This window comes from Salvelinus fontinalis, unplaced genomic scaffold (genome assembly GCF_029448725.1).
Source record: "Salvelinus fontinalis isolate EN_2023a unplaced genomic scaffold, ASM2944872v1 scaffold_0081, whole genome shotgun sequence".
NCBI lineage: Eukaryota > Metazoa > Chordata > Actinopteri > Salmoniformes > Salmonidae > Salvelinus > Salvelinus fontinalis.
Window position 1 is genome coordinate 207,501 of NW_026600290.1, and position 27,804 is coordinate 235,304.

The 27,804-nt window shown below is 39.6% G+C and overlaps 1 protein-coding gene across 1 annotated transcript in view; it reads right to left on the reverse strand.

Moving 5' to 3' along the window:
* The window catches only part of LOC129842964 (protein sidekick-1-like), a 373,259-nt gene that overhangs the window by 114,039 nt on the left and 231,416 nt on the right, over positions 1–27,804 (reverse strand). The window contains exons 21-22 of the mRNA XM_055911684.1: positions 20,720–20,917; positions 19,687–19,808 (exon numbers count right to left, since the gene is read on the reverse strand). Coding sequence (XP_055767659.1) covers positions 19,687–19,808; positions 20,720–20,917 — 320 coding nt within the window. The remainder of the gene's footprint in view (positions 1–19,686; positions 19,809–20,719; positions 20,918–27,804) is intronic.

Here is a 27,804-nt window from a genome sequence, read left to right on the forward strand (position 1 = left end):
CACAATAAATCCATGTAATATAGTCTAGACCGTCACATGTAATATAGTCCAGACCGCCACAATAAATCCATGTAATATAGTCCAGACCGTCACATGTAATATAGTCCAGACCGCCACAATAAATCCATGTAATATAGTCCAGACCGTCACAATAAATCCATGTAATATAGTCTAGACCGTCACATGTAATATAGTCTAGACCGTCACAATAAATCCATGTAATATAGTCCAGACCGTCACAATAAATCCATGTAATATAGTCCAGACCGTCACATGTAATTTAGTCTAGACCGTCACAATAAATCCATGTAATATAGTCCAGACCGTCACATGTATTATAGTCCAGACCGTCACAATAAATCCATGTAATATAGTCTAGACCATCACAATAAATCCATGTAATATAGTCCAGACCGTCACAATAAATCCATGTAATATAGTCCAGACCGTCACAATAAATCCATGTAATATAGTCCAGACCGTCACAATAAATCCATGTAATATAGTCCAGACCGTCACAATAAATCCATGTAATATAGTCCAGACCGTCACAATAAATCCATGTAATATAGTCCAGACCGTCACAATAAATCCATGTAATATAGTCCAGACCGTCACATGTAATATAGTCCAGACCGTCACAATTAATCCATGTAATATAGTCCAGACCGTCACAATAAATCCATGTAATATAGTCCAGACCGTCACAATAAATCCATGTAATATAGTCCAGACCGTCACATGTAATATAGTCCAGACCGTCACAATAAATCCATGTAATATAGTCCAGACCGTCACAATTAATCCATGTAATATAGTCCAGACCGTCACATGTAATATAGTCTAGACCGTCACAATAAATCCATGTAATATAGTCCAGACCGTCACATGTAATATAGTCCAGACCGTCACAATAAATCCATGTAATATAGTCCAGACTTTCACAATAAATCCATGTAATATAGTCTAGACCGTCACAATAAATCCTTGTAATATAGTCCAGACCGTCACAATAAATCCATGTAATATAGTCCAGACCGTCACAATAAATCCATGTAATATAGTCCAGACCGTCACATGTAATATAGTCTAGACCGTCACAATAGAACCATGTAATATAGTCCAGACCGTCACAATAAATCCATGTAATATAGTCCAGACCGTCACAATAAATCCATGTAATATAGTCCAGACCGTCACAATAAATCCATGTATTATAGTCCAGACCGTCACATGTAATATAGTCCAGACCGTCACAATAAATCCATGTAATATAGTCCAGACCGTCACAATAAATCCATGTATTATAGTCCAGACCGTCACAATAAATCCATGTAATATAGTCCAGACCGTCACAATAAATCCATGTAATATAGTCCAGACCGTCACAATAAATCCATGTATTATAGTCCAGACCGTCACAATAAATCCATGTAATATAGTCTAGACCGTCACAATAAATCCATGTAATATAGTCCAGACCGTCACATGTAATATAGTCTAGACCGTCACAATAAATCCATGTAATATAGTCCAGACCGTCACAATAAATCCATGTAATATAGTCCAGACCGTCACAATAAATCCATGTAATATAGTCCAGACCGTCACAATAAATCCATGTAATATAGTCCAGACCGTCACAATAAATCCATGTAATATAGTCCAGACCGTCACAATAAATCCATGTAATATAGTCCAGACCGTCACAATAAATCCATGTAATATAGTCCAGACCGTCACAATAAATCCATGTAATATAGTCCAGACCGTCACATGTAATATAGTCTAGACCGTCACAATAAATCCATGTAATATAGTCCAGACCGTCACAATAAATCCATGTAATATAGTCCAGACCGTCACAATAAATCCATGTAATATAGTCCAGACCGTCACAATTAATCCATGTAATATAGTCCAGACCGTCACAATAAATCCATGTAATATAGTCTAGACCGTCACATGTAATATAGTCCAGACCGCCACAATAAATCCATGTAATATAGTCCAGACCGTCACATGTAATATAGTCCAGACCGCCACAATAAATCCATGTAATATAGTCCAGACCGTCACAATAAATCCATGTAATATAGTCTAGACCGTCACATGTAATATAGTCTAGACCGTCACAATTAATCCATGTAATATAGTCCAGACCGTCACAATAAATCCATGTAATATAGTCCAGACCGTCACATGTAATATAGTCTAGACCGTCACAATAAATCCATGTAATATAGTCCAGACCGTCACATGTATTATAGTCCAGACCGTCACAATAAATCCATGTAATATAGTCTAGACCGTCACAATAAATCCATGTAATATAGTCCAGACCGTCACAATAAATCCATGTAGTATAGTCCAGACCGTCACAATAAATCCATGTAATATAGTCCAGACCGTCACAATAAATCCATGTAATATAGTCCAGACCGTCACAATAAATCCATGTAATATAGTCCAGACCGTCACAATAAATCCATGTAATATAGTCCAGACCGTCACAATAAATCCATGTAATATAGTCCAGACCGTCACATGTAATATAGTCTAGACCGTCACAATAAATCCATGTAATATAGTCCAGACCGTCACAATAAATCCATGTAATATAGTCCAGACCGTCACAATAAATCCATGTAATATAGTCCAGACCGTCACAATTAATCCATGTAATATAGTCCAGACCGTCACAATAAATCCATGTAATATAGTCCAGACCGTCACAATAAATCCATGTAATATAGTCCAGACCGTCACATGTAATATAGTCCAGACCGTCACAATAAATCCATGTAATATAGTCCAGACCGTCACAATTAATCCATGTAATATAGTCCAGACCGTCACATGTAATATAGTCTAGACCGTCACAATAAATCCATGTAATATAGTCCAGACCGTCACATGTAATATAGTCCAGACCGTCACAATAAATCCATGTAATATAGTCCAGACTTTCACAATAAATCCATGTAATATAGTCTAGACCGTCACAATAAATCCTTGTAATATAGTCCAGACCGTCACAATAAATCCATGTAATATAGTCCAGACCGTCACAATAAATCCATGTAATATAGTCCAGACCGTCACATGTAATATAGTCTAGACCGTCACAATAAATCCATGTAATATAGTCCAGACCGTCACAATAAATCCATGTAATATAGTCCAGACCGTCACAATAAATCCATGTAATATAGTCCAGACCGTCACAATAAATCCATGTATTATAGTCCAGACCGTCACATGTAATATAGTCCAGACCGTCACAATAAATCCATGTAATATAGTCCAGACCGTCACAATAAATCCATGTATTATAGTCCAGACCGTCACAATAAATCCATGTAATATAGTCCAGACCGTCACAATAAATCCATGTAATATAGTCCAGACCGTCACAATAAATCCATGTATTATAGTCCAGACCGTCACAATAAATCCATGTAATATAGTCTAGACCGTCACAATAAATCCATGTAATATAGTCCAGACCGTCACAATAAATCCATGTAATATAGTCCAGACCGTCACAATAAATCCATGTATTATAGTCCAGACCGTCACAATAAATCCATGTAATATAGTCTAGACCGTCACATGTAATATAGTCCAGACCGTCACAATAAATCCATGTAATATAGTCCAGACCGTCACAATAAATCCATGTAATATAGTCCAGACCGTCACAATAAATCCATGTAATATAGTCTAGACCGTCACATGTAATATAGTCCAGACCGTCACAATAAATCCATGTAATATAGTCCAGACCGTCACAATAAATCCATGTAATATAGTCCAGACCGTCACAATAAATCCATGTAATATAGTCCAGACCGTCACATGTAATATAGTCTAGACCGTCACAATAAATCCATGTAATATAGTCCAGACCGTCACAATAAATCCATGTAATATAGTCCAGACCGTCACAATAAATCCATGTAATATAGTCCAGACCGTCACATGTAATATAGTCCAGACCGTCACAATAAATCCATGTAATATAGTCCAGACCGTCACAATAAATCCATGTAATATAGTCCAGACCGTCACAATAAATCCATGTAATATAGTCCAGACCGTCACATGTAATATAGTCTAGACCGCCACAATAAATCCATGTAATATAGTCTAGACCGTCACAATAAATCCATGTAATATAGTCCAGACCGTCACAATAAATCCATGTAATATAGTCCAGACCGTCACATGTAATATAGTCTAGACCGTCACAATAAATCCATGTAATATAGTCCAGACCGTCACATGTATTATAGTCCAGACCGTCACAATAAATCCATGTAATATAGTCTAGACCGTCACAATAAATCCATGTAATATAGTCCAGACCGTCACAATAAATCCATGTAATATAGTCCAGACCGTCACAATAAATCCATGTAATATAGTCCAGACCGTCACAATAAATCCATGTAATATAGTCCAGACCGTCACATGTAATATAGTCTAGACCGTCACAATAAATCCATGTAATATAGTCCAGACCGTCACAATAAATCCATGTAATATAGTCCAGACCGTCACAATAAATCCATGTAATATAGTCCAGACCGTCACAATAAATCCATGTAATATAGTCCAGACCGTCACATGTAATATAGTCCAGACCGTCACAATAAATCCATGTAATATAGTCCAGACCGTCACAATAAATCCATGTAATATAGTCCAGACCGTCACAATAAATCCATGTAATATAGTCCAGACCGTCACAATAAATCCATGTAATATAGTCCAGACCGTCACAATAAATCCATGTAATATAGTCCAGACCGTCACAATAAATCCATGTAATATAGTCTAGACCGTCACAATAAATCCATGTAATATAGTCCAGACCGTCACATGTAATATAGTCCAGACCGTCACAATAAATCCATGTAATATAGTCCAGACCGTCACAATAAATCCATGTAATATAGTCCAGACCGTCACAATAAATCCATGTAATATAGTCCAGACCGTCACAATAAATCCATGTAATATAGTCCAGACCGTCACAATAAATCCATGTAATATAGTCCAGACCGTCACAATAAATCCATGTAATATAGTCCAGACCGTCACAATAAATCCATGTAATATAGTCCAGACCGTCACAATAAATCCATGTAATATAGTCCAGACCGTCACATGTAATATAGTCTAGACCGTCACAATAAATCCATGTAATATAGTCCAGACCGTCACAATAAATCCATGTAATATAGTCCAGACCGTCACAATAAATCCATGTAATATAGTCCAGACCGTCACAATAAATCCATGTAATATAGTCCAGACCGTCACAATAAATCCATGTAATATAGTCCAGACCGTCACATGTAATATAGTCCAGACCGTCACAATAAATCCATGTAATATAGTCCAGACCGTCACATGTAATATAGTCCAGACCGTCACAATAAATCCATGTAATATAGTCCAGACCGTCACAATAAATCCATGTAATATAGTCCAGACCGTCACATGTAATATAGTCTAGACCGTCACAATAAATCCATGTAATATAGTCCAGACCGTCACAATAAATCCATGTAATATAGTCCAGACCGTCACAATAAATCCATGTAATATAGTCTAGACCGTCACAATAAATCCATGTAATATAGTCCAGACCGTCACATGTAATATAGTCCAGACCGTCACAATAAATCCATGTAATATAGTCCAGACCGTCACAATAAATCCATGTAATATAGTCCAGACCGTCACAATAAATCCATGTAATATAGTCCAGACCGTCACAATAAATCCATGTAATATAGTCCAGACCGTCACAATAAATCCATGTAATATAGTCCAGACCGTCACAATAAATCCATGTAATATAGTCCAGACCGTCACAATAAATCCATGTAATATAGTCCAGACCGTCACAATAAATCCATGTAATATAGTCCAGACCGTCACATGTAATATAGTCTAGACCGTCACAATAAATCCATGTAATATAGTCCAGACCGTCACAATAAATCCATGTAATATAGTCCAGACCGTCACAATAAATCCATGTAATATAGTCCAGACCGTCACAATAAATCCATGTAATATAGTCCAGACCGTCACAATAAATCCATGTAATATAGTCCAGACCGTCACATGTAATATAGTCCAGACCGTCACAATAAATCCATGTAATATAGTCCAGACCGTCACATGTAATATAGTCCAGACCGTCACAATAAATCCATGTAATATAGTCCAGACCGTCACAATAAATCCATGTAATATAGTCCAGACCGTCACATGTAATATAGTCCAGACCGTCACAATAAATCCATGTAATATAGTCCAGACCGTCACAATAAATCCATGTAATATAGTCCAGACCGTCACATGTAATATAGTCTAGACCGTCACAATAAATCCATGTAATATAGTCCAGACCGTCACATGTAATATAGTCCAGACCGTCACAATAAATCCATGTAATATAGTCCAGACCGTCACAATAAATCCATGTAATATAGTCCAGACCGTCACAATAAATCCATGTAATATAGTCCAGACCGTCACAATAAATCCATGTAATATAGTCCAGACCGTCACAATAAATCCATGTAATATAGTCCAGACCGTCACAATAAATCCATGTAATATAGTCCAGACCGTCACAATAAATCCATGTAATATAGTCCAGACCGTCACAATAAATCCATGTAATATAGTCCAGACCGTCACATGTAATATAGTCTAGACCGTCACAATAAATCCATGTAATATAGTCCAGACCGTCACAATAAATCCATGTAATATAGTCCAGACCGTCACAATAAATCCATGTAATATAGTCCAGACCGTCACAATAAATCCATGTAATATAGTCCAGACCGTCACAATAAATCCATGTAATATAGTCCAGACCGTCACAATAAATCCATGTAATATAGTCCAGACCGTCACAATAAATCCATGTAATATAGTCCAGACCGTCACAATAAATCCATGTAATATAGTCCAGACCGTCACAATAAATCCATGTAATATAGTCCAGACCGTCACATGTAATATAGTCCAGACCGTCACAATAAATCCATGTAATATAGTCCAGACCGTCACATGTAATATAGTCCAGACCGTCACAATAAATCCATGTAATATAGTCCAGACCGTCACAATAAATCCATGTAATATAGTCCAGACCGTCACAATAAATCCATGTAATATAGTCCAGACCGTCACAATAAATCCATGTAATATAGTCCAGACCGTCACAATAAATCCATGTAATATAGTCCAGACCGTCACATGTAATATAGTCCAGACCGTCACAATAAATCCATGTAATATAGTCCAGACCGTCACAATAAATCCATGTAATATAGTCCAGACCGTCACAATAAATCCATGTAATATAGTCCAGACCGTCACAATAAATCCATGTAATATAGTCCAGACCGTCACAATAAATCCATGTAATATAGTCCAGACCGTCCATCCATGTAATATAGTCCAGACCGTCACAATAAATCCATGTAATATAGTCCAGACCGTCACAATAAATCCATGTAATATAGTCCAGACCGTCACAATAAATCCATGTAATATAGTCCAGACCGTCACAATAAATCCATGTAATATAGTCCAGACCGTCACAATAAATCCATGTAATATAGTCCAGACCGTCACAATAAATCCATGTAATATAGTCCAGACCGTCACAATAAATCCATGTAATATAGTCCAGACCGTCACAATAAATCCATGTAATATAGTCCAGACCGTCACAATAAATCCATGTAATATAGTCCAGACCGTCACAATAAATCCATGTAATATAGTCTAGACCGTCACATGTAATATAGTCCAGACCGTCACAATAAATCCATGTAATATAGTCCAGACCGTCACAATAATCCATGTAATATAGTCCAGACCGTCACAATAAATCCATGTAATATAGTCCAGACCGTCACAATAAATCCATGTAATATAGTCCAGACCGTCACACCTGTAATATAGTCCAGACCGTCACAATAAATCCATGTAATATAGTCCAGACCGTCACAATAAATCCATGTAATATAGTCCAGACCGTCACATGTAATATAGTCCAGACCGTCACAATAAATCCATGTAATATAGTCCAGACCGTCACAATAAATCCATGTAATATAGTCCAGACCGTCACAATAAATCCATGTAATATAGTCCAGACCGTCACAATAAATCCATGTAATATAGTCCAGACCGTCACAATAAATCCATGTAATATAGTCCAGACCGTCACAATAAATCCATGTAATATAGTCCAGACCGTCACAATAAATCCATGTAATATAGTCCAGACCGTCACAATAAATCCATGTAATATAGTCCAGACCGTCACAATAAATCCATGTAATATAGTCCAGACCGTCACAATAAATCCATGTAATATAGTCCAGACCGTCACATGTAATATAGTCCAGACCGTCACAATAAATCCATGTAATATAGTCCAGACCGTCACAATAAATCCATGTAATATAGTCCAGACCGTCACAATAAATCCATGTAATATAGTCCAGACCGTCACAATAAATCCATGTAATATAGTCCAGACCGTCACAATAAATCCATGTAATATAGTCCAGACCGTCACAATAAATCCATGTAATATAGTCCAGACCGTCACATGTAATATAGTCCAGACCGTCACAATAAATCCATGTAATATAGTCCAGACCGTCACAATAAATCCATGTAATATAGTCCAGACCGTCACATGTAATATAGTCCAGACCGTCACAATAAATCCATGTAATATAGTCCAGACCGTCACAATAAATCCATGTAATATAGTCCAGACCGTCACAATAAATCCATGTAATATAGTCCAGACCGTCACAATAAATCCATGTAATATAGTCCAGACCGTCACAATAAATCCATGTAATATAGTCCAGACCGTCACAATAAATCCATGTAATATAGTCCAGACCGTCACAATAAATCCATGTAATATAGTCCAGACCGTCACATGTAATATAGTCCAGACCGTCACAATAAATCCATGTAATATAGTCCAGACCGTCACAATAAATCCATGTAATATAGTCCAGACCGTCACAATAAATCCATGTAATATAGTCCAGACCGTCACAATAAATCCATGTAATATAGTCCAGACCGTCACAATAAATCCATGTAATATAGTCCAGACCGTCACATAATCCTGTAATATAGTCCAGACCGTCACAATAAATCCATGTAATATAGTCCAGACCGTCACAATAAATCCATGTAATATAGTCCAGACCGTCACAATAAATCCATGTAATATAGTCCAGACCGTCACAATAAATCCATGTAATATAGTCCAGACCGTCACAATAAATCCATGTAATATAGTCCAGACCGTCACAATAAATCCATGTAATATAGTCCAGACCGTCACAATAAATCCATGTAATATAGTCCAGACCGTCACAATAAATCCATGTAATATAGTCCAGACCGTCACAATAAATCCATGTAATATAGTCCAGACCGTCACAATAAATCCATGTAATATAGTCCAGACCGTCACATGTAATATAGTCCAGACCGTCACAATAAATCCATGTAATATAGTCCAGACCGTCACAATAAATCCATGTAATATAGTCCAGACCGTCACAATAAATCCATGTAATATAGTCCAGACCGTCACATGTAATATAGTCCAGACCGTCACAATAAATCCATGTAATATAGTCCAGACCGTCACAATAAATCCATGTAATATAGTCCAGACCGTCACAATAAATCCATGTAATATAGTCCAGACCGTCACAATAAATCCATGTAATATAGTCCAGACCGTCACCATGTAATATAGTCCAGACCGTCACAATAAATCCATGTAATATAGTCCAGACCGTCACAATAAATCCATGTAATATAGTCCAGACCGTCACAATAAATCCATGTAATATAGTCCAGACCGTCACAATAAATCCATGTAATATAGTCCAGACCGTCACAATAAATCCATGTAATATAGTCCAGACCGTCACAATAAATCCATGTAATATAGTCCAGACCGTCACAATAAATCCATGTAATATAGTCCAGACCGTCACATGTAATATAGTCCAGACCGTCACAATAAATCCATGTAATATAGTCCAGACCGTCACAATAAATCCATGTAATATAGTCCAGACCGTCACAATAAATCCATGTAATATAGTCCAGACCGTCACATGTAATATAGTCCAGACCGTCACAATAAATCCATGTAATATAGTCCAGACCGTCACAATAAATCCATGTAATATAGTCCAGACCGTCACAATAAATCCATGTAATATAGTCCAGACCGTCACAATAAATCCATGTAATATAGTCCAGACCGTCACAATAAATCCATGTAATATAGTCCAGACCGTCACAATAAATCCATGTAATATAGTCCAGACCGTCACAATAAATCCATGTAATATAGTCCAGACCGTCACTATCCATGTAATATAGTCCAGACCGTCACAATAAATCCATGTAATATAGTCCAGACCGTCACAATAAATCCATGTAATATAGTCCAGACCGTCACAATAAATCCATGTAATATAGTCCAGACCGTCACAATAAATCCATGTAATATAGTCCAGACCGTCACAATAAATCCATGTAATATAGTCCAGACCGTCACAATAAATCCATGTAATATAGTCCAGACCGTCACAATAAATCCATGTAATATAGTCCAGACCGTCACAATAAATCCATGTAATATAGTCCAGACCGTCACAATAATCCATGTAATATAGTCCAGACCGTCACAATAAATCCATGTAATATAGTCCAGACCGTCACAATAAATCCATGTAATATAGTCCAGACCGTCACAATAAATCCATGTAATATAGTCCAGACCGTCACAATAAATCCATGTAATATAGTCCAGACCGTCACAATAAATCCATGTAATATAGTCCAGACCGTCACAATAAATCCATGTAATATAGTCCAGACCGTCACAATAAATCCATGTAATATAGTCCAGACCGTCACATGTAATATAGTCCAGACCGTCACAATAAATCCATGTAATATAGTCCAGACCGTCACAATAAATCCATGTAATATAGTCCAGACCGTCACAATAAATCCATGTAATATAGTCCAGACCGTCACAATAAATCCATGTAATATAGTCCAGACCGTCACAATAAATCCATGTAATATAGTCCAGACCGTCACATGTAATATAGTCTAGACCGTCACAATAAATCCATGTAATATAGTCCAGACCGTCACATGTAATATAGTCCAGACCGTCACAATAAATCCATGTAATATAGTCCAGACCGTCACAATAAATCCATGTAATATAGTCCAGACCGTCACAATAAATCCATGTAATATAGTCCAGACCGTCACAATAAATCCATGTAATATAGTCCAGACCGTCACAATAAATCCATGTAATATAGTCCAGACCGTCACAATAAATCCATGTAATATAGTCCAGACCGTCACAATAAATCCATGTAATATAGTCCAGACCGTCACAATAAATCCATGTAATATAGTCCAGACCGTCACATGTAATATAGTCTAGACCGTCACAATAAATCCATGTAATATAGTCCAGACCGTCACAATAAATCCATGTAATATAGTCCAGACCGTCACAATAAATCCATGTAATATAGTCCAGACCGTCACAATAAATCCATGTAATATAGTCCAGACCGTCACAATAAATCCATGTAATATAGTCCAGACCGTCACAATAAATCCATGTAATATAGTCCAGACCGTCACATGTAATATAGTCCAGACCGTCACAATAAATCCATGTAATATAGTCCAGACCGTCACAATAAATCCATGTAATATAGTCCAGACCGTCACATGTAATATAGTCTAGACCGTCACAATAAATCCATGTAATATAGTCCAGACCGTCACAATAAATCCATGTAATATAGTCCAGACCGTCACAATAAATCCATGTAATATAGTCCAGACCGTCACAATAAATCCATGTAATATAGTCCAGACCGTCACAATAAATCCATGTAATATAGTCCAGACCGTCACAATAAATCCATGTAATATAGTCCAGACCGTCACAATAAATCCATGTAATATAGTCCAGACCGTCACAATAATCCATGTAATATAGTCCAGACCGTCACAATAAATCCATGTAATATAGTCCAGACCGTCACAATAAATCCATGTAATATAGTCCAGACCGTCACAATAAATCCATGTAATATAGTCCAGACCGTCACAATAAATCCATGTAATATAGTCCAGACCGTCACAATAATCCATGTAATATAGTCCAGACCGTCACAATAAATCCATGTAATATAGTCCAGACCGTCACAATAAATCCATGTAATATAGTCCAGACCGTCACAATAAATCCATGTAATATAGTCCAGACCGTCACAATAAATCCATGTAATATAGTCCAGACCGTCACAATAAATCCATGTAATATAGTCCAGACCGTCACAATAAATCCATGTAATATAGTCTAGACCGTCACAATAAATCCATGTAATATAGTCCAGACCGTCACATGTAATATAGTCCAGACCGTCACAATAAATCCATGTAATATAGTCCAGACCGTCACAATAAATCCATGTAATATAGTCCAGACCGTCACAATAAATCCATGTAATATAGTCCAGACCGTCACAATAAATCCATGTAATATAGTCCAGACCGTCACAATAAATCCATGTAATATAGTCCAGACCGTCACAATAAATCCATGTAATATAGTCCAGACCGTCACAATAAATCCATGTAATATAGTCCAGACCGTCACAATAAATCCATGTAATATAGTCCAGACCGTCACATGTAATATAGTCCAGACCGTCACAATAAATCCATGTAATATAGTCCAGACCGTCACAATAAATCCATGTAATATAGTCCAGACCGTCACAATAAATCCATGTAATATAGTCCAGACCGTCACAATAAATCCATGTAATATAGTCCAGACCGTCACAATAAATCCATGTAATATAGTCCAGACCGTCACATAATCCTGTAATATAGTCCAGACCGTCACAATAAATCCATGTAATATAGTCCAGACCGTCACTATCCGTAATATAGTCCAGACCGTCACAATAAATCCATGTAATATAGTCCAGACCGTCACAATAAATCCATGTAATATAGTCCAGACCGTCACAATAAATCCATGTAATATAGTCCAGACCGTCACAATAAATCCATGTAATATAGTCCAGACCGTCACAATAAATCCATGTAATATAGTCCAGACCGTCACAATAAATCCATGTAATATAGTCCAGACCGTCACAATAAATCCATGTAATATAGTCCAGACCGTCACAATAAATCCATGTAATATAGTCCAGACCGTCACAATAAATCCATGTAATATAGTCCAGACCGTCACAATAAATCCATGTAATATAGTCCAGACCGTCACAATAAATCCATGTAATATAGTCCAGACCGTCACAATAAATCCATGTAATATAGTCCAGACCGTCACAATAAATCCATGTAATATAGTCCAGACCGTCACAATAAATCCATGTAATATAGTCCAGACCGTCACAATAAATCCATGTAATATAGTCCAGACCGTCACAATAAATCCATGTAATATAGTCCAGACCGTCACAATAAATCCATGTAATATAGTCCAGACCGTCACAATAAATCCATGTAATATAGTCCAGACCGTCACAATAAATCCATGTAATATAGTCCAGACCGTCACATGTAATATAGTCTAGACCGTCACAATAAATCCATGTAATATAGTCCAGACCGTCACATGTAATATAGTCCAGACCGTCACAATAAATCCATGTAATATAGTCCAGACCGTCACAATAAATCCATGTAATATAGTCCAGACCGTCACAATAAATCCATGTAATATAGTCCAGACCGTCACAATAAATCCATGTAATATAGTCCAGACCGTCACAATAAATCCATGTAATATAGTCCAGACCGTCACATGTAATATAGTCCAGACCGTCACAATAAATCCATGTAATATAGTCCAGACCGTCACAATAAATCCATGTAATATAGTCCAGACCGTCACAATAAATCCATGTAATATAGTCCAGACCGTCACAATAAATCCATGTAATATAGTCCAGACCGTCACATGTAATATAGTCCAGACCGTCACAATAAATCCATGTAATATAGTCCAGACCGTCACAATAAATCCATGTAATATAGTCCAGACCGTCACAATAAATCCATGTAATATAGTCCAGACCGTCACAATAAATCCATGTAATATAGTCCAGACCGTCACAATAAATCCATGTAATATAGTCCAGACCGTCACAATAAATCCATGTAATATAGTCCAGACCGTCACAATAAATCCATGTAATATAGTCCAGACCGTCACATGTAATATAGTCCAGACCGTCACAATAAATCCATGTAATATAGTCCAGACCGTCACAATAAATCCATGTAATATAGTCCAGACCGTCACAATAAATCCATGTAATATAGTCCAGACCGTCACAATAAATCCATGTAATATAGTCCAGACCGTCACAATCCTGTAATATAGTCCAGACCGTCACAATAAATCCATGTAATATAGTCCAGACCGTCACAATAAATCCATGTAATATAGTCCAGACCGTCACAATAAATCCATGTAATATAGTCCAGACCGTCACAATAAATCCATGTAATATAGTCCAGACCGTCACAATAAATCCATGTAATATAGTCCAGACCGTCACAATAAATCCATGTAATATAGTCCAGACCGTCACAATAAATCCATGTAATATAGTCCAGACCGTCACAATAAATCCATGTAATATAGTCCAGACCGTCACAATAAATCCATGTAATATAGTCCAGACCGTCACAATAAATCCATGTAATATAGTCCAGACCGTCACATGTAATATAGTCCAGACCGTCACAATAAATCCATGTAATATAGTCCAGACCGTCACAATAAATCCATGTAATATAGTCCAGACCGTCACAATAAATCCATGTAATATAGTCCAGACCGTCACATGTAATATAGTCCAGACCGTCACAATAAATCCATGTAATATAGTCCAGACCGTCACAATAAATCCATGTAATATAGTCCAGACCGTCACAATAAATCCATGTAATATAGTCCAGACCGTCACAATAAATCCATGTAATATAGTCCAGACCGTCACAATAAATCCATGTAATATAGTCCAGACCGTCACATGTAATATAGTCTAGACCGTCACAATAAATCCATGTAATATAGTCCAGACCGTCACAATAAATCCATGTAATATAGTCCAGACCGTCACAATAAATCCATGTAATATAGTCCAGACCGTCACATGTAATATAGTCCAGACCGTCACAATAAATCCATGTAATATAGTCCAGACCGTCACAATAAATCCATGTAATATAGTCCAGACCGTCACAATAAATCCATGTAATATAGTCCAGACCGTCACATGTAATATAGTCTAGACCGTCACAATAAATCCATGTAATATAGTCCAGACCGTCACAATAAATCCATGTAATATAGTCTAGACCGTCACAATAAATCCATGTAATATAGTCCAGACCGTCACATGTAATATAGTCTAGACCGTCACAATAAATCCATGTAATATAGTCCAGACCGTCACAATAAATCCATGTAATATAGTCCAGACCGTCACAATAAATCCATGTAATATAGTCCAGACCGTCACAATAAATCCATGTAATATAGTCCAGACCGTCACATGTAATATAGTCCAGACCGTCACAATAAATCCATGTAATATAGTCCAGACCGTCACAATAAATCCATGTAATATAGTCCAGACCGTCACAATAAATCCATGTAATATAGTCCAGACCGTCACAATAAATCCATGTAATATAGTCCAGACCGTCACATGTAATATAGTCCAGACCGTCACAATAAATCCATGTAATATAGTCCAGACCGTCACAATAAATCCATGTAATATAGTCCAGACCGTCACAATAAATCCATGTAATATAGTCCAGACCGTCACAATAAATCCATGTAATATAGTCCAGACCGTCACAATAAATCCATGTAATATAGTCCAGACCGTCACAATAAATCCATGTAATATAGTCCAGACCGTCACAATAAATCCATGTAATATAGTCCAGACCGTCACAATAAATCCATGTAATATAGTCCAGACCGTCACAATAAATCCATGTATTATAGTCCAGACCGTCACAATAAATCCATGTAATATAGTCTAGACCGTCACATGTAATATAGTCCAGACCGTCACAATAAATCCATGTAATATAGTCCAGACCGTCACAATAAATCCATGTAATATAGTCCAGACCGTCACAATAAATCCATGTAATATAGTCTAGACCGTCACATGTAATATAGTCCAGACCGTCACAATAAATCCATGTAATATAGTCCAGACCGTCACAATAAATCCATGTAATATAGTCCAGACCGTCACAATAAATCCATGTAATATAGTCCAGACCGTCACAATAAATCCATGTAATATAGTCCAGACCGTCACAATAAATCCATGTAATAGTCCAGACCGTCACATGTAATATAGTCTAGACCGTCACAATAAATCCATGTAATATAGTCCAGACCGTCACAATAAATCCATGTATTATAGTCCAGACCGTCACAATAAATCCATGTAATATAGTCCAGACCGTCACATGTAATATAGTCCAGACCGTCACAATAAATCCATGTAATATAGTCCAGACCGTCACAATAAATCCATGTAATATAGTCCAGACCGTCACAATAAATCCATGTAATATAGTCCAGACCGTCACATGTAATATAGTCTAGACCGTCACAATAAATCCATGTAATATAGTCCAGACCGTCACAATAAATCCATGTAATATAGTCTAGACCTTCACAATAAATCCATGTAATATAGTCCAGACCGTCACATGTAATATAGTCTAGACCGTCACAATAAATCCATGTAATATAGTCCAGACCGTCACAATAAATCCATGTAATATAGCCCAGACCGTCACAATAAATCCATGTAATATAGTCCAGACCGTCACAATAAATCCATGTAATATAGTCCAGACCGTCACAATAAATCCATGTATTATAGTCCAGACCGTAACATGTAATATAGTCCAGACCCTCACAATAAATTCATGATTCATTTTAGACAAGTCTAAAGAAACATGATATGGTATTTGATCTAGATAGTACACCTCACAGCACAACCCCTCTCCCCTATTTGACCTAGATAGTTTGTGTGTATGCATTGATATGTAGGCTACGTGTGCCTTTATAAAAATGTATGTAAATCTGTCCTCGAGCTGTTCTTGTCTAATGATGTTCTGTATTATGTCATTCTGTATTATGTGTCATGTTTTGTGTGGACCCCAGGAAGAGTAGCTGCTGCTTTTGCAACAGCTAATGGGGATCCTAATAAAATACCAAATATTTTGTTAACATCTGATTCTGTAACAGTATTCACTATGATGTAAACATCTGATTCTGTAACAGTATTCACTATTGTGTAAACATCTGATTCTGTAACAGTATTCACTATGGTGTAAACATCTGATTCTGTAACAGTATTCACTATGATGTAAACATCTGATTCTGTAACAGTATTCACTATGATGTAAACATCTTATTCTGTAACAGTATTCACTATGATGTAAACATCTGATTCTGTAACAGTATTCACTATGATGTTAACATCTGATTCTGTAACAGTATTCACTATGATGTAAACATCTGATTCTGTAACAGTATTCACTATGATGTTAACATCTGATTCTGTAACAGTATTCACTATGATGTAAACATCTGATTCTGTAACAGTATTCACTATGATGTTAACATCTGATTCTGTAACAGTATTCACTATGATGTAAACATCTGATTCTGTAACAGTATTCACTATGGTGTAAACCTCTGATTCTGTAACAGTATTCACTATGGTGTAAACATCTGATTCTGTAACAGTATTCACTATGATGTAAACATCTGATTCTGTAACAGTATTCACTATGGTGTAAACATCTGATTCTGTAACAGTATTCACTATGATGTAAACATCTGATTCTGTAACAGTATTCACTATGATGTTAACATCTGATTCTGTAACAGTATTCACTATGATGTAAACATCTGATTCTGCAACAGTATTCACTATGATGTAAACATCTTATTCTGTAACAGTATTCACTACGGTGTAAACCTCTGATTCTGTAACAGTATTCACTATGACGTAAACATCTGATTCTGCAACAGTATTCACTATGGTGTAAACCTCTGATTCTGTAACAGTATTCACTATGACGTAAACATCTGATTCTGCAACAGTATTCACTATGATGTAAACATCTGATTCTGTAACAGTATTCACTATGGTGTAAACATCTGATTCTGCAACAGTATTCACTATGGTGTAAACATCTGATTCTGTAACAGTATTCACTATGATGTAAACATCTGATTCTGTAACAGTATTCACTATGATGTAAACATCTGATTCTGTAACAGTATTCACTATGGTGTAAACATCTGATTCTGCAACAGTATTCACTATGGTGTAAACATCTGATTCTGTAACAGTATTCACTATGGTGTAAACATCTGATTCCGTAACAGTATTCATTATGATGTAAACATCTGATTCTGTAACAGTATTCACTATGGTGTAAACATCTGATTCTGTAACAGTATTCACTATGACGTAAACATCTGATTCTGTAACAGTATTCACTATGGTGTAAACCTCTGATTCTGTAACAGTATTCACTATGACGTAAACATCTGATTCTGCAACAGTATTCACTATGATGTAAACATCTGATTCTGTAACAGTATTCACTATGGTGTAAACATCTGATTCTGTAACAGTATTCACTATGACGTAAACATCTGATTCTGTAACAGTATTCACTATGACGTAAACATCTGATTCTGTAACAGTATTCACTATGACGTAAACATCTGATTCTGTAACAGTATTCACTATGACGTAAACATCTGATTCTGTAACAGTATTCACTATGGTGTAAACCTCTGATTCTGTAACAGTATTCACTATGACGTAAACATCTGATTCTGCAACAGTATTCACTATGATGTAAACATCTGATTCTGTAACAGTATTCACTATGGTGTAAACATCTGATTCTGTAACAGTATTCACTATGACGTAAACATCTGATTCTGTAACAGTATTCACAATGACGTAAACATCTGATTCTGTAACAGTATTCACTATGACGTAAACCTCTGATTCTGTAACAGTATTCACTATGGTGTAAACATCTGATTCTGTAACAGTATTCACTATGGCGTAAACATCTGATTCTGCAACAGCTCTCCTTCTTTGAGACTCTTGGGCCCTGGACACTCCTTGTATATACGGATCCAGGGATGACCTGCTAATATTAGCTTTGTAGCTAACTGTGAAATTACTGCTCTGGATTTGGTTAAATGTACAAACTTTGTAGCTGGATACTAGCTTCACATCACCAGTAACAGTGAAATTACTGCTCTGGATTTAGTTAAATGTACAAACTTTGTAGATGGATACTAGCCTCACATCACCAGTAACAGTGAAATACTGACCTGGATTTAGTTAAATGTACAAACTCTGTAGCTGGATACTGGCTTCACATCACCAGTAACTGTGAAATACTGACCTGTCCTTCTACGATCCATTTGGAGATGACCGTCTTTCCATCGCTGCCGGGGCGGAACCTTAGTGTGGCGGAGCGAGGGCTGATGTTGGAGATGACCAGGTTAGAGGGCACACCAGGAAGCTCTGAGACACAGACACAACAACAGGTTAGAGGACACAGCTATTTGTGGTTAATAAGGGGTAATAATGACTTAGATATTTGTGGTTAATAAGGGTAATAATGACTTAGCTATTTGTGGTTAATACGGGTAATAATGACTTAGCTATTTGTGGTTAATACGGGTAATAATGTCTTAGCTATTTGTGGTTAATAAGGGGTAATAATGACTTAGCTATTTGTGGTTAATACGGGGTAATAATGACTTAGCTATTTTGTGGTTAATACGGGTAATAATGACTTAGATATTTGTGGTTAATAAGGGGTAATAATGACTTAGCTATTTGTGGTTAATACGGGGTAATAATGATTTAGCTATTTGTGGTTAATACGGGTAATAATGACTTAGCTATTTGTGGTTAATAAGGGTAATAATGACTTAGCTATTTGTGGTTAATAAGGGGTAATAATGACTTAGCTATTTGTGGTGAATAAGGGGTAATAATGACTTAGCTATTTGTGGTTAATACAGGTAATAATGACTTAGCTATGTATGGTTAATCAGAGCTAATAATGATTGCAACTTGGCCACTCTCTCGCACAGACACACAGACTATTTGTCTAAGCTGTTCTACATGATTGTGACTCCAGTGTGTGTGTGTGTGTGTGTGTGTGTGTGTGTGTGTGTGTGTGTGTGTGTGTGTGTGTGTGTGTGTGTGTGTGTGTGTGTGTGTGTGTGTGTGTGTGTGTGTGTGTGTGTGTGTTTTGAATCATGGCGGTGTCGTAACAGCCACTGATCAGTGGCGGTAAAGATAATGGCATCTTCTGAGCTCCTCACTCTCTTTCTGTGATGCTGTGGACGTCTCATATATATGATGGAATGTGATGATGATGATGATGATGAAGATGATGATGATGATGATGTGTGTTGTCTGACCTGGCGGAACTCCAGAAGAGATGGTGGAGGTGGTGGCCACGCCTCTTCCTGCCGCTGTCATGGCGGCGACCTCCAGGGTGTATGATGTCATAGAGGTCAAGCTGGTGACCTTGTATTGCAGGGTAGAGTTAGAGAGAGGTCGCTCCTCACAGGACGCATTGACCCCCGACCCCGAAACACACCACAATATCACATAACCTAGGGAGAGAGAGAGAGAGAGAGAGAAAGAGAGAGAGAGAGAGAGAGAGAGAGAGAGAGAGAGAGAGAGAGAGAGAGAGAGAGAGAGAGAGAGAGAGAGAGAGAGAGAGAGAGAGATGGAGAGAGATGGAGAGAGAGAGAGAGAGATGGAGAGAGATGGGGAGAGAGATTATTGTTAATTATCTATTTCACTTGCTTTGGCAATGTAATCAAATGTTCCCCACGCCAATAAAGCCCTTTAATTTAATTGAGAGCGAGAATTAGGCCGATACCCACTAATTATCAATTCTGCAGAGAAGAATTGGAGAAGAGTCCCCTAAGCAAGCTGGTCCTGGGGCTCTGTTCACAAACACAAACAGACGTCACAGAGCCCCAGGACAGCAACACAATTAGACCCAACCAAATCAATGGAAAACAAAAAGATAATTACTTGACACATTGGCTCTCAAGAGAAGACAGGCTATGTGCTCAATGCCCACAAAATGAGATGGAAACTGAGCTGCACTTCCTAACCTCCTGCCAAATGTATGAACATATTAGAAACACATATTTCCCTCAGATCACACAGATCAACAAAGAATTCTAAAACAAACCTGATGTTCATAAACTCCCATTTCTACTGGTTAACCTGTTGTCACAAGAAAAGGTAAACCAGTGAAGAACAAACAACATTGTAAATATAACCCATATTTATGTTTATTTATTTTCCCTTTTGTACTTTAGTGTTCGAGTACTAGAGCTAAGTACTTTAGTGTTCTAGAGCTAACTTCTTTAGTGTTCCAGGGCTAATTTCTTTAGTGTTCCAGAGCTAACTTCTTTAGTGTTCTAGAACTAACTACTTTAGTGTTCTAGAGCTAACTTCTTAAGTGTTCTAGTTCTAGAGCAGAGTACTTTAGTGTTCTGGAGCTAACTTTTTTGGGGTTCTAGAGCTAACTTCTTTCGTGTTCTAGTTCTAGAGCATGTACTTTAGTGTTGAGGTTCTAGAGCTAGGTACTTTAGTGTTCTAGTTCTAGAGCTAAGTACTTTAGTGTTCTAGAGCTAAGTACTTTAGTGTTCTAGTTCTAGAGCTAAGTACTTTAGTGTTCTAGTTCTAGAGCTAAGCACTTTAGTGTTCTAGTTCTAGAGCTAAGTACTTTAGTGTTGTAGTTCTAGAGCTAAGTACTTTAGTGTTCTAGAGCTAAGTACTTTAGTGGTGTAGTTCTAGAGCTAACTACTTTAGTGTTCTAGTTCTAAAGCTAACTACTTTAGTGTTCTAGAGCTAAGTCATTTCATGTTCTAGTTCTAGAGCTAACTACTTTAGTGTTCTAGAGCTAAGTCATTTAATGTTCTAGTTCTAGAGTTAACTACTTTAGTGTTCTAGTTCTAGAGCTAAGCACTTTAGTGTTCTAGTTCTAGAACTAAGTACTTTAGTGTTGGAGTTCTAGAGCTAAGTACTTTAGTGTTCTAGAGCTAAGTACTTGAGTGTTGTAGTTCTAGAGCTAACTACTTTAGTGTTCTAGAGCTAAGTCATTTCATGTTCTTGTTCTAGAGCTAACTACTTAAGTGTTCTAGAGCTAAGTCATTTAATGCTCTAGTTCTAGAGCTAACTACTTTAGTGTTCTAGTTCTAGAGCTAACTACTTCAGTGTTCCAGTTCTAGAGCTAACTACTTTAGTGTTCTAGAGCTAAGTCATTTAGTGTTCCAGTGTTGTTATTCATTCATCTGTGTCGCAGCTCTCGCGCCGCGGACTGCAAATGCAAGTTGTGGTTACTTTTCTCCTGTGGGAAACACTAATGCTATTTGTTGACTATTAGGAGTACAGTAATACTTCTGGCATTTCTGGAAAGCTCCAATTCCACCCTTGTCAAGGAAACCACTGTTATCTACCCCCCTTGTGACACCCTGGCCTTAGTTATCTTTGTTTTCATTATTATTTTAGATAGGTCAGGGTGTGAAATGGGGAAGTTGGTGTGTTTTTGTATTGTCTAGGGTGTTTGTAGGTTTAATGGGGTTATGTCTTGTCTAGGTGTTTGTATGTCGATGGCTGCCTGAATTGGTTCTCAATTAGAGACAGCTGTGGTTTATTGTCTCTAATTGGGAGCCATATTTAAGGCAGCCATGGGCATCATGTGTTTGTGGGTAATTGTCTATGTTGAACGTTTGTTGCTTGTCTGTGCACTAATGTTTGTAGTTTCACGGTCGTTTTGTTGTTTTGTTTCTGTTTATGTATATGTATAGTGTTCGTTTCATGTTTTCTCTCTCTTCTAATAAAGAATGTATTTTTCACACGCTGCGCCTTGGTCCACTCTCTCACCCTTAGACGATCGTGACACCTTGACAGTTATAATGGGGAGGAAATCAGAGCTGTACACTGTTTAACCTGTAGCCAAGGCTTTATAGGCTATATGGGTAATTATGTCTGGTATTGGTTGCTATCTGACACAATATCAATGTTGCCAGACAAGGTATACGAGGGGACAGTAGGCCTAGATGGACAAGACTATCTGAATGTGCACATGATGGAAGTTATAGGTCTGCTATAAGTTAGAGGTCTGATATAAGTTCTAGTTCTAGAGACGGTTCTAATGTTCTAGTGTTCTAGTTCTAGTGGAGAGTAGAGTTCTAGTGATCCAGTTCGAGAGGAGAGTAGTGTTCTAGTTCCAGAGCAGAGTAGAGTTCTAGTGATCTAGTTCAAGAGCTGACTAGAGTCATAATGCTGTAGTTCTACAGTAAACCAGGTAATAGTTCTAGTGTTCTACTTCTAGAGCAGAGTAGTGTTCCATTGTTCTCGTTCTAGACGAGAGTAGAGTTCTAGTCTTGTAGTTCTAGAGTAGAATAGAGTTCTTGCGTTATAGTTCTAGAGACGGATTCTAATGTTCTAGTGTTCTAGTTCCAGAGCAGAGTAGATTTCTAGTAGTTTTAGAGTAAAGTAGAATTATAGGTCTAGAGGTGAATAGATTTTTAGTGTTGTAGTTCTAGAGTAGAATAAGGTTCTTGTGTTGTAGTTCTAGAGCAAAGTAGAGTTCTAGTGTTATAGTGCTAGAGTAAAGTAGAATTCTAGTTCTAGAGTAGAATAGAGTTTTAGTGGTGTAGTTCTAGAGTAAAGTAGATTTCTAGTTCTAGAGTAGAATATAGTTTTAGTGGTGTAGTTCTAGAGTAAAGTACAGTTCCAGTGTTCTAGTTCTAGAGCAGAGTAGTGTTCCAGTGTTCTAGTTCTAGAGCAGAGTAGTGTTCCAGTGTTCTAGTTCTAGAGCAGAGTAGAGTAGAGGTCTAGGCCCTATTTTCGGCAGGTGCAAACGTTAGTTTGCAATGTCATCATGTAAAAACTGGCGCACTGGTATTTTCCTGCTGTAACGCCAGGTTCTACCTGTCAGCTCGCTTGCTATGAGGGGGGTGGGGTGGTAATATCTGAGGTGGGTGGGGTGGTAATATCTGAGGTGGTAATATCTGAGGGGGGTGTGGTGGTAATATCTGAGGGGGGTGGGGTGGTAATATCTGAGGTGGGTGGGGTGGTAATATCTGAGGTGGTATTATCTGAGGGGGGTGGGGTGGTAATATCTGAGGTGGGTGGGGTGGTAATATCTGAGGGGGGTGGGGTGGTAATATCTGAGGGGGGTGGGGTGGTAATATCTGAGGTGGGTGGGGTGGTAATATCTGAGGTGGTATTATCTGAGGGGGGTGGGGTGGTAATATCTGAGGTGGGTGGGGTGGTAATATCTGAGGTGGGTGGGGTGGTAATATCTGAGGGGGGGGGGGGGTAATATCTGAGGGGGATGGGGTGGTAATATCTGAGGTGGGTGGGGTGGTAATATCTGAGGGGGGGTGGTAATATCTGAGGGGGGTGGGGTGGTAATATCTGAGGGGGGTGGGGTGGTAATATCTGAGGTGGGTGGGGTGGTAATATCTGAGGGGGGTGGGGTGGTAGTATCTGAGGGGGGTGGGGTAGTAATATCTGAGGGGGGTGGGGTGGTAATATCTGAGGGGGGTGGGGTGGTAATATCTGAGGTGGGTGGGGTGGTAATATCTGAGGGGGGGTGGGGTGGTAATATCTGAGGTGGGTGGGGTGGTAATATCTGAGGGGGGTGGGGTGGTAATATCTGAGGGGGGTGGGGTGGTAATATCTGAGGTGGGTGAGGTGGTAATATCTGAGGGGGTGGGGTGGTATTATCTGAGGGGGGTGGGGTGGTAATATCTGAGGGGGGTGGGGTGGTAATATCTGAGGGGGGTGGGGTGGTAATATCTGAGGGGGGTGGGGTGGTAATATCTGAGGGGGGTGGTAATATCTGAGGGGGGGTGGTAATATCTGAGGGGGGTGGGGTGGTAATATCTGAGGGGGGTGGGGTGGTAATATCTGAGGGGGGTGGGGTGGTAATATCTGAGGGGGGGGTGGTAATATCTGAGGGGGGTTGGTAATATCTGAGGGGGGTGGGGTGGTAATATCTGAGGGGGGTGGGGTGGTAATATCTGAGGGGGGTGGGGTGGTAATATCTGAGGGGGGGTGGTAATATCTGAGGGGGGGTGGTAATATCTGAGGGGGGTGGGGTGGTAATATCTGAGGTGGGTGGGGTGGTAATATCTGAGGGGGGTGGGGTGGTAATATCTGAGGGGGGTGGGGTGGTAATATCTGAGGGGGGTGAGGTGGTAATATCTGAGGTGGGTGGGGTGGTAATATCTGAGGGGGGTGGGGTGGTAATATCTGAGGTGGGGGGGTGGTAATATCTGAGGTGGGTGGGGTGGTAATATCTGAGGGGGGTGAGGTGGTAATATCTGAGGGGGGTGGGGTGGTAATATCTGAGGGGGGTGGGGTGGTAATATCTGAGGTGGGTGGGGTGGTAATATCTGAGGGGGGTGGGGTGGTAATATCTGAGGGGGGGTGGTAATATCTGAGGGGGGGTGGTAATATCTGAGGTGGTATTATCTGAGGGGGGTGGGGTGGTAATATCTGAGGTGGGTGGGGTGGTAATATCTGAGGGGGGTGGGGTGGTAATATCTGAGGGGGGTGGGGTGGTAATATCTGAGGGGGGGTGGTAATATCTGAGGGGGGTGGGGTGGTAATATCTGAGGGGGGTGGGGTGGTAATATCTGAGGTGGGTGGGGTGGTAATATCTGAGGGGGGTGGGGTGGTAGTATCTGAGGGGGGTGGGGTGGTAATATCTGAGGGGGGTGGGGTGGTAATATCTGAGGGGGGTGGGGTGGTAATATCTGAGGGGGGTGGGGGTGGTAATATCTGAGGGGGGGTGGGGTGGTAATATCTGAGGTGGGTGGGGTGGTAATATCTGAGGGGGGTGGGGTGGTAATATCTGAGGGGGGTGGGGTGGTAATATCTGAGGTGGGTGAGGTGGTAATATCTGAGGGGGTGGGGTGGTATTATCTGAGGGGGGTGGGGTGGTAATATCTGAGGGGGGTGGGGTGGTAATATCTGAGGGGGGTGGGGTGGTAATATCTGAGGGGGGTGGGGTGGTAATATCTGAGGGGGGTGGTAATATCTGAGGGGGGGTGGTAATATCTGAGGGGGGTGGGGTGGTAATATCTGAGGGGGGTGGGGTGGTAATATCTGAGGGGGGTGGGGTGGTAATATCTGAGGGGGGGGTGGTAATATCTGAGGGGGGTTGGTAATATCTGAGGGGGGTGGGGTGGTAATATCTGAGGGGGGTGGGGTGGTAATATCTGAGGGGGGTGGGGTGGTAATATCTGAGGGGGGGTGGTAATATCTGAGGGGGGGTGGTAATATCTGAGGGGGGTGGGGTGGTAATATCTGAGGTGGGTGGGGTGGTAATATCTGAGGGGGGTGGGGTGGTAATATCTGAGGGGGGTGAGGTGGTAATATCTGAGGTGGGTGGGGTGGTAATATCTGAGGGGGGTGGGGTGGTAATATCTGAGGTGGGGGGGTGGTAATATCTGAGGTGGGTGGGGTGGTAATATCTGAGGGGGGTGAGGTGGTAATATCTGAGGGGGGTGGGGTGGTAATATCTGAGGGGGGTGGGGTGGTAATATCTGAGGTGGGTGGGGTGGTAATATCTGAGGGGGGTGGGGTGGTAATATCTGAGGGGGGTGGGGTGGTAATATCTGAGGGGGGGTGGTAATATCTGAGGGGGGTGGGGTGGTAATATCTGAGGGGGGTGGGGTGGTAATATCTGAGGGGGGTGGTAATATCTGAGGGGGGGTGGTAATATCTGAGGGGGGGTGGTAATATCTGAGGGGGGTGGGGTGGTAATATCTGAGGTGGGTGGGGTGGTAATATCTGAGGGGGGTGGGGTGGTAATATCTGAGGGGGGTGGGATGGTAATATCTGAGGTGGGGGGGTGGTAATATCTGAGGTGGGTGGGGTGGTAATATCTGAGGGGGGTGAGGTGGTAATATCTGAGGGGGGTGGGGTGGTAATATCTGAGGTGGGTGGGGTGGTAATATCTGAGGGGGATGGGTTGGTAATATCTGAGGGGGGTGGGGTGGTAATATCTGAGGAGGGTGGGGTGGTAATATCTGAGGGGGATGGGGTGGTAATATCTGAGGGGGGTGGGGTGGTAATATCTGAGGGGGGGTGGTAATATCTGAGGGGGGTGGGGTGGTAATATCTGAGGGGGATGGGGTGGTAATATCTGAGGGGGGTGGGGTGGTAATATCTGAGGGGGGTGGGGTGGTAATATCTGAGGGGGGTGGGGTGGTAATATCTGAGGGGGGTGGGGTGGTAATATCTGAGGGGGGTGGGGTGGTAATATCTGAGGTGGGTGGGGTGGTAATATCTGAGGGGGGTGGGGTGGTAATATCTGAGGGGGGTGGGGTGGTAATATCTGAGGTGGTAATATCTGAGGTGGGGTGGTAATATCTGAGGGGGATGGGGTGGTAATATCTGAGGGGGGTGGGGTGGTAATATCTGAGGTGGGGTGGTAATATCTGAGGGGGGTGGGGTG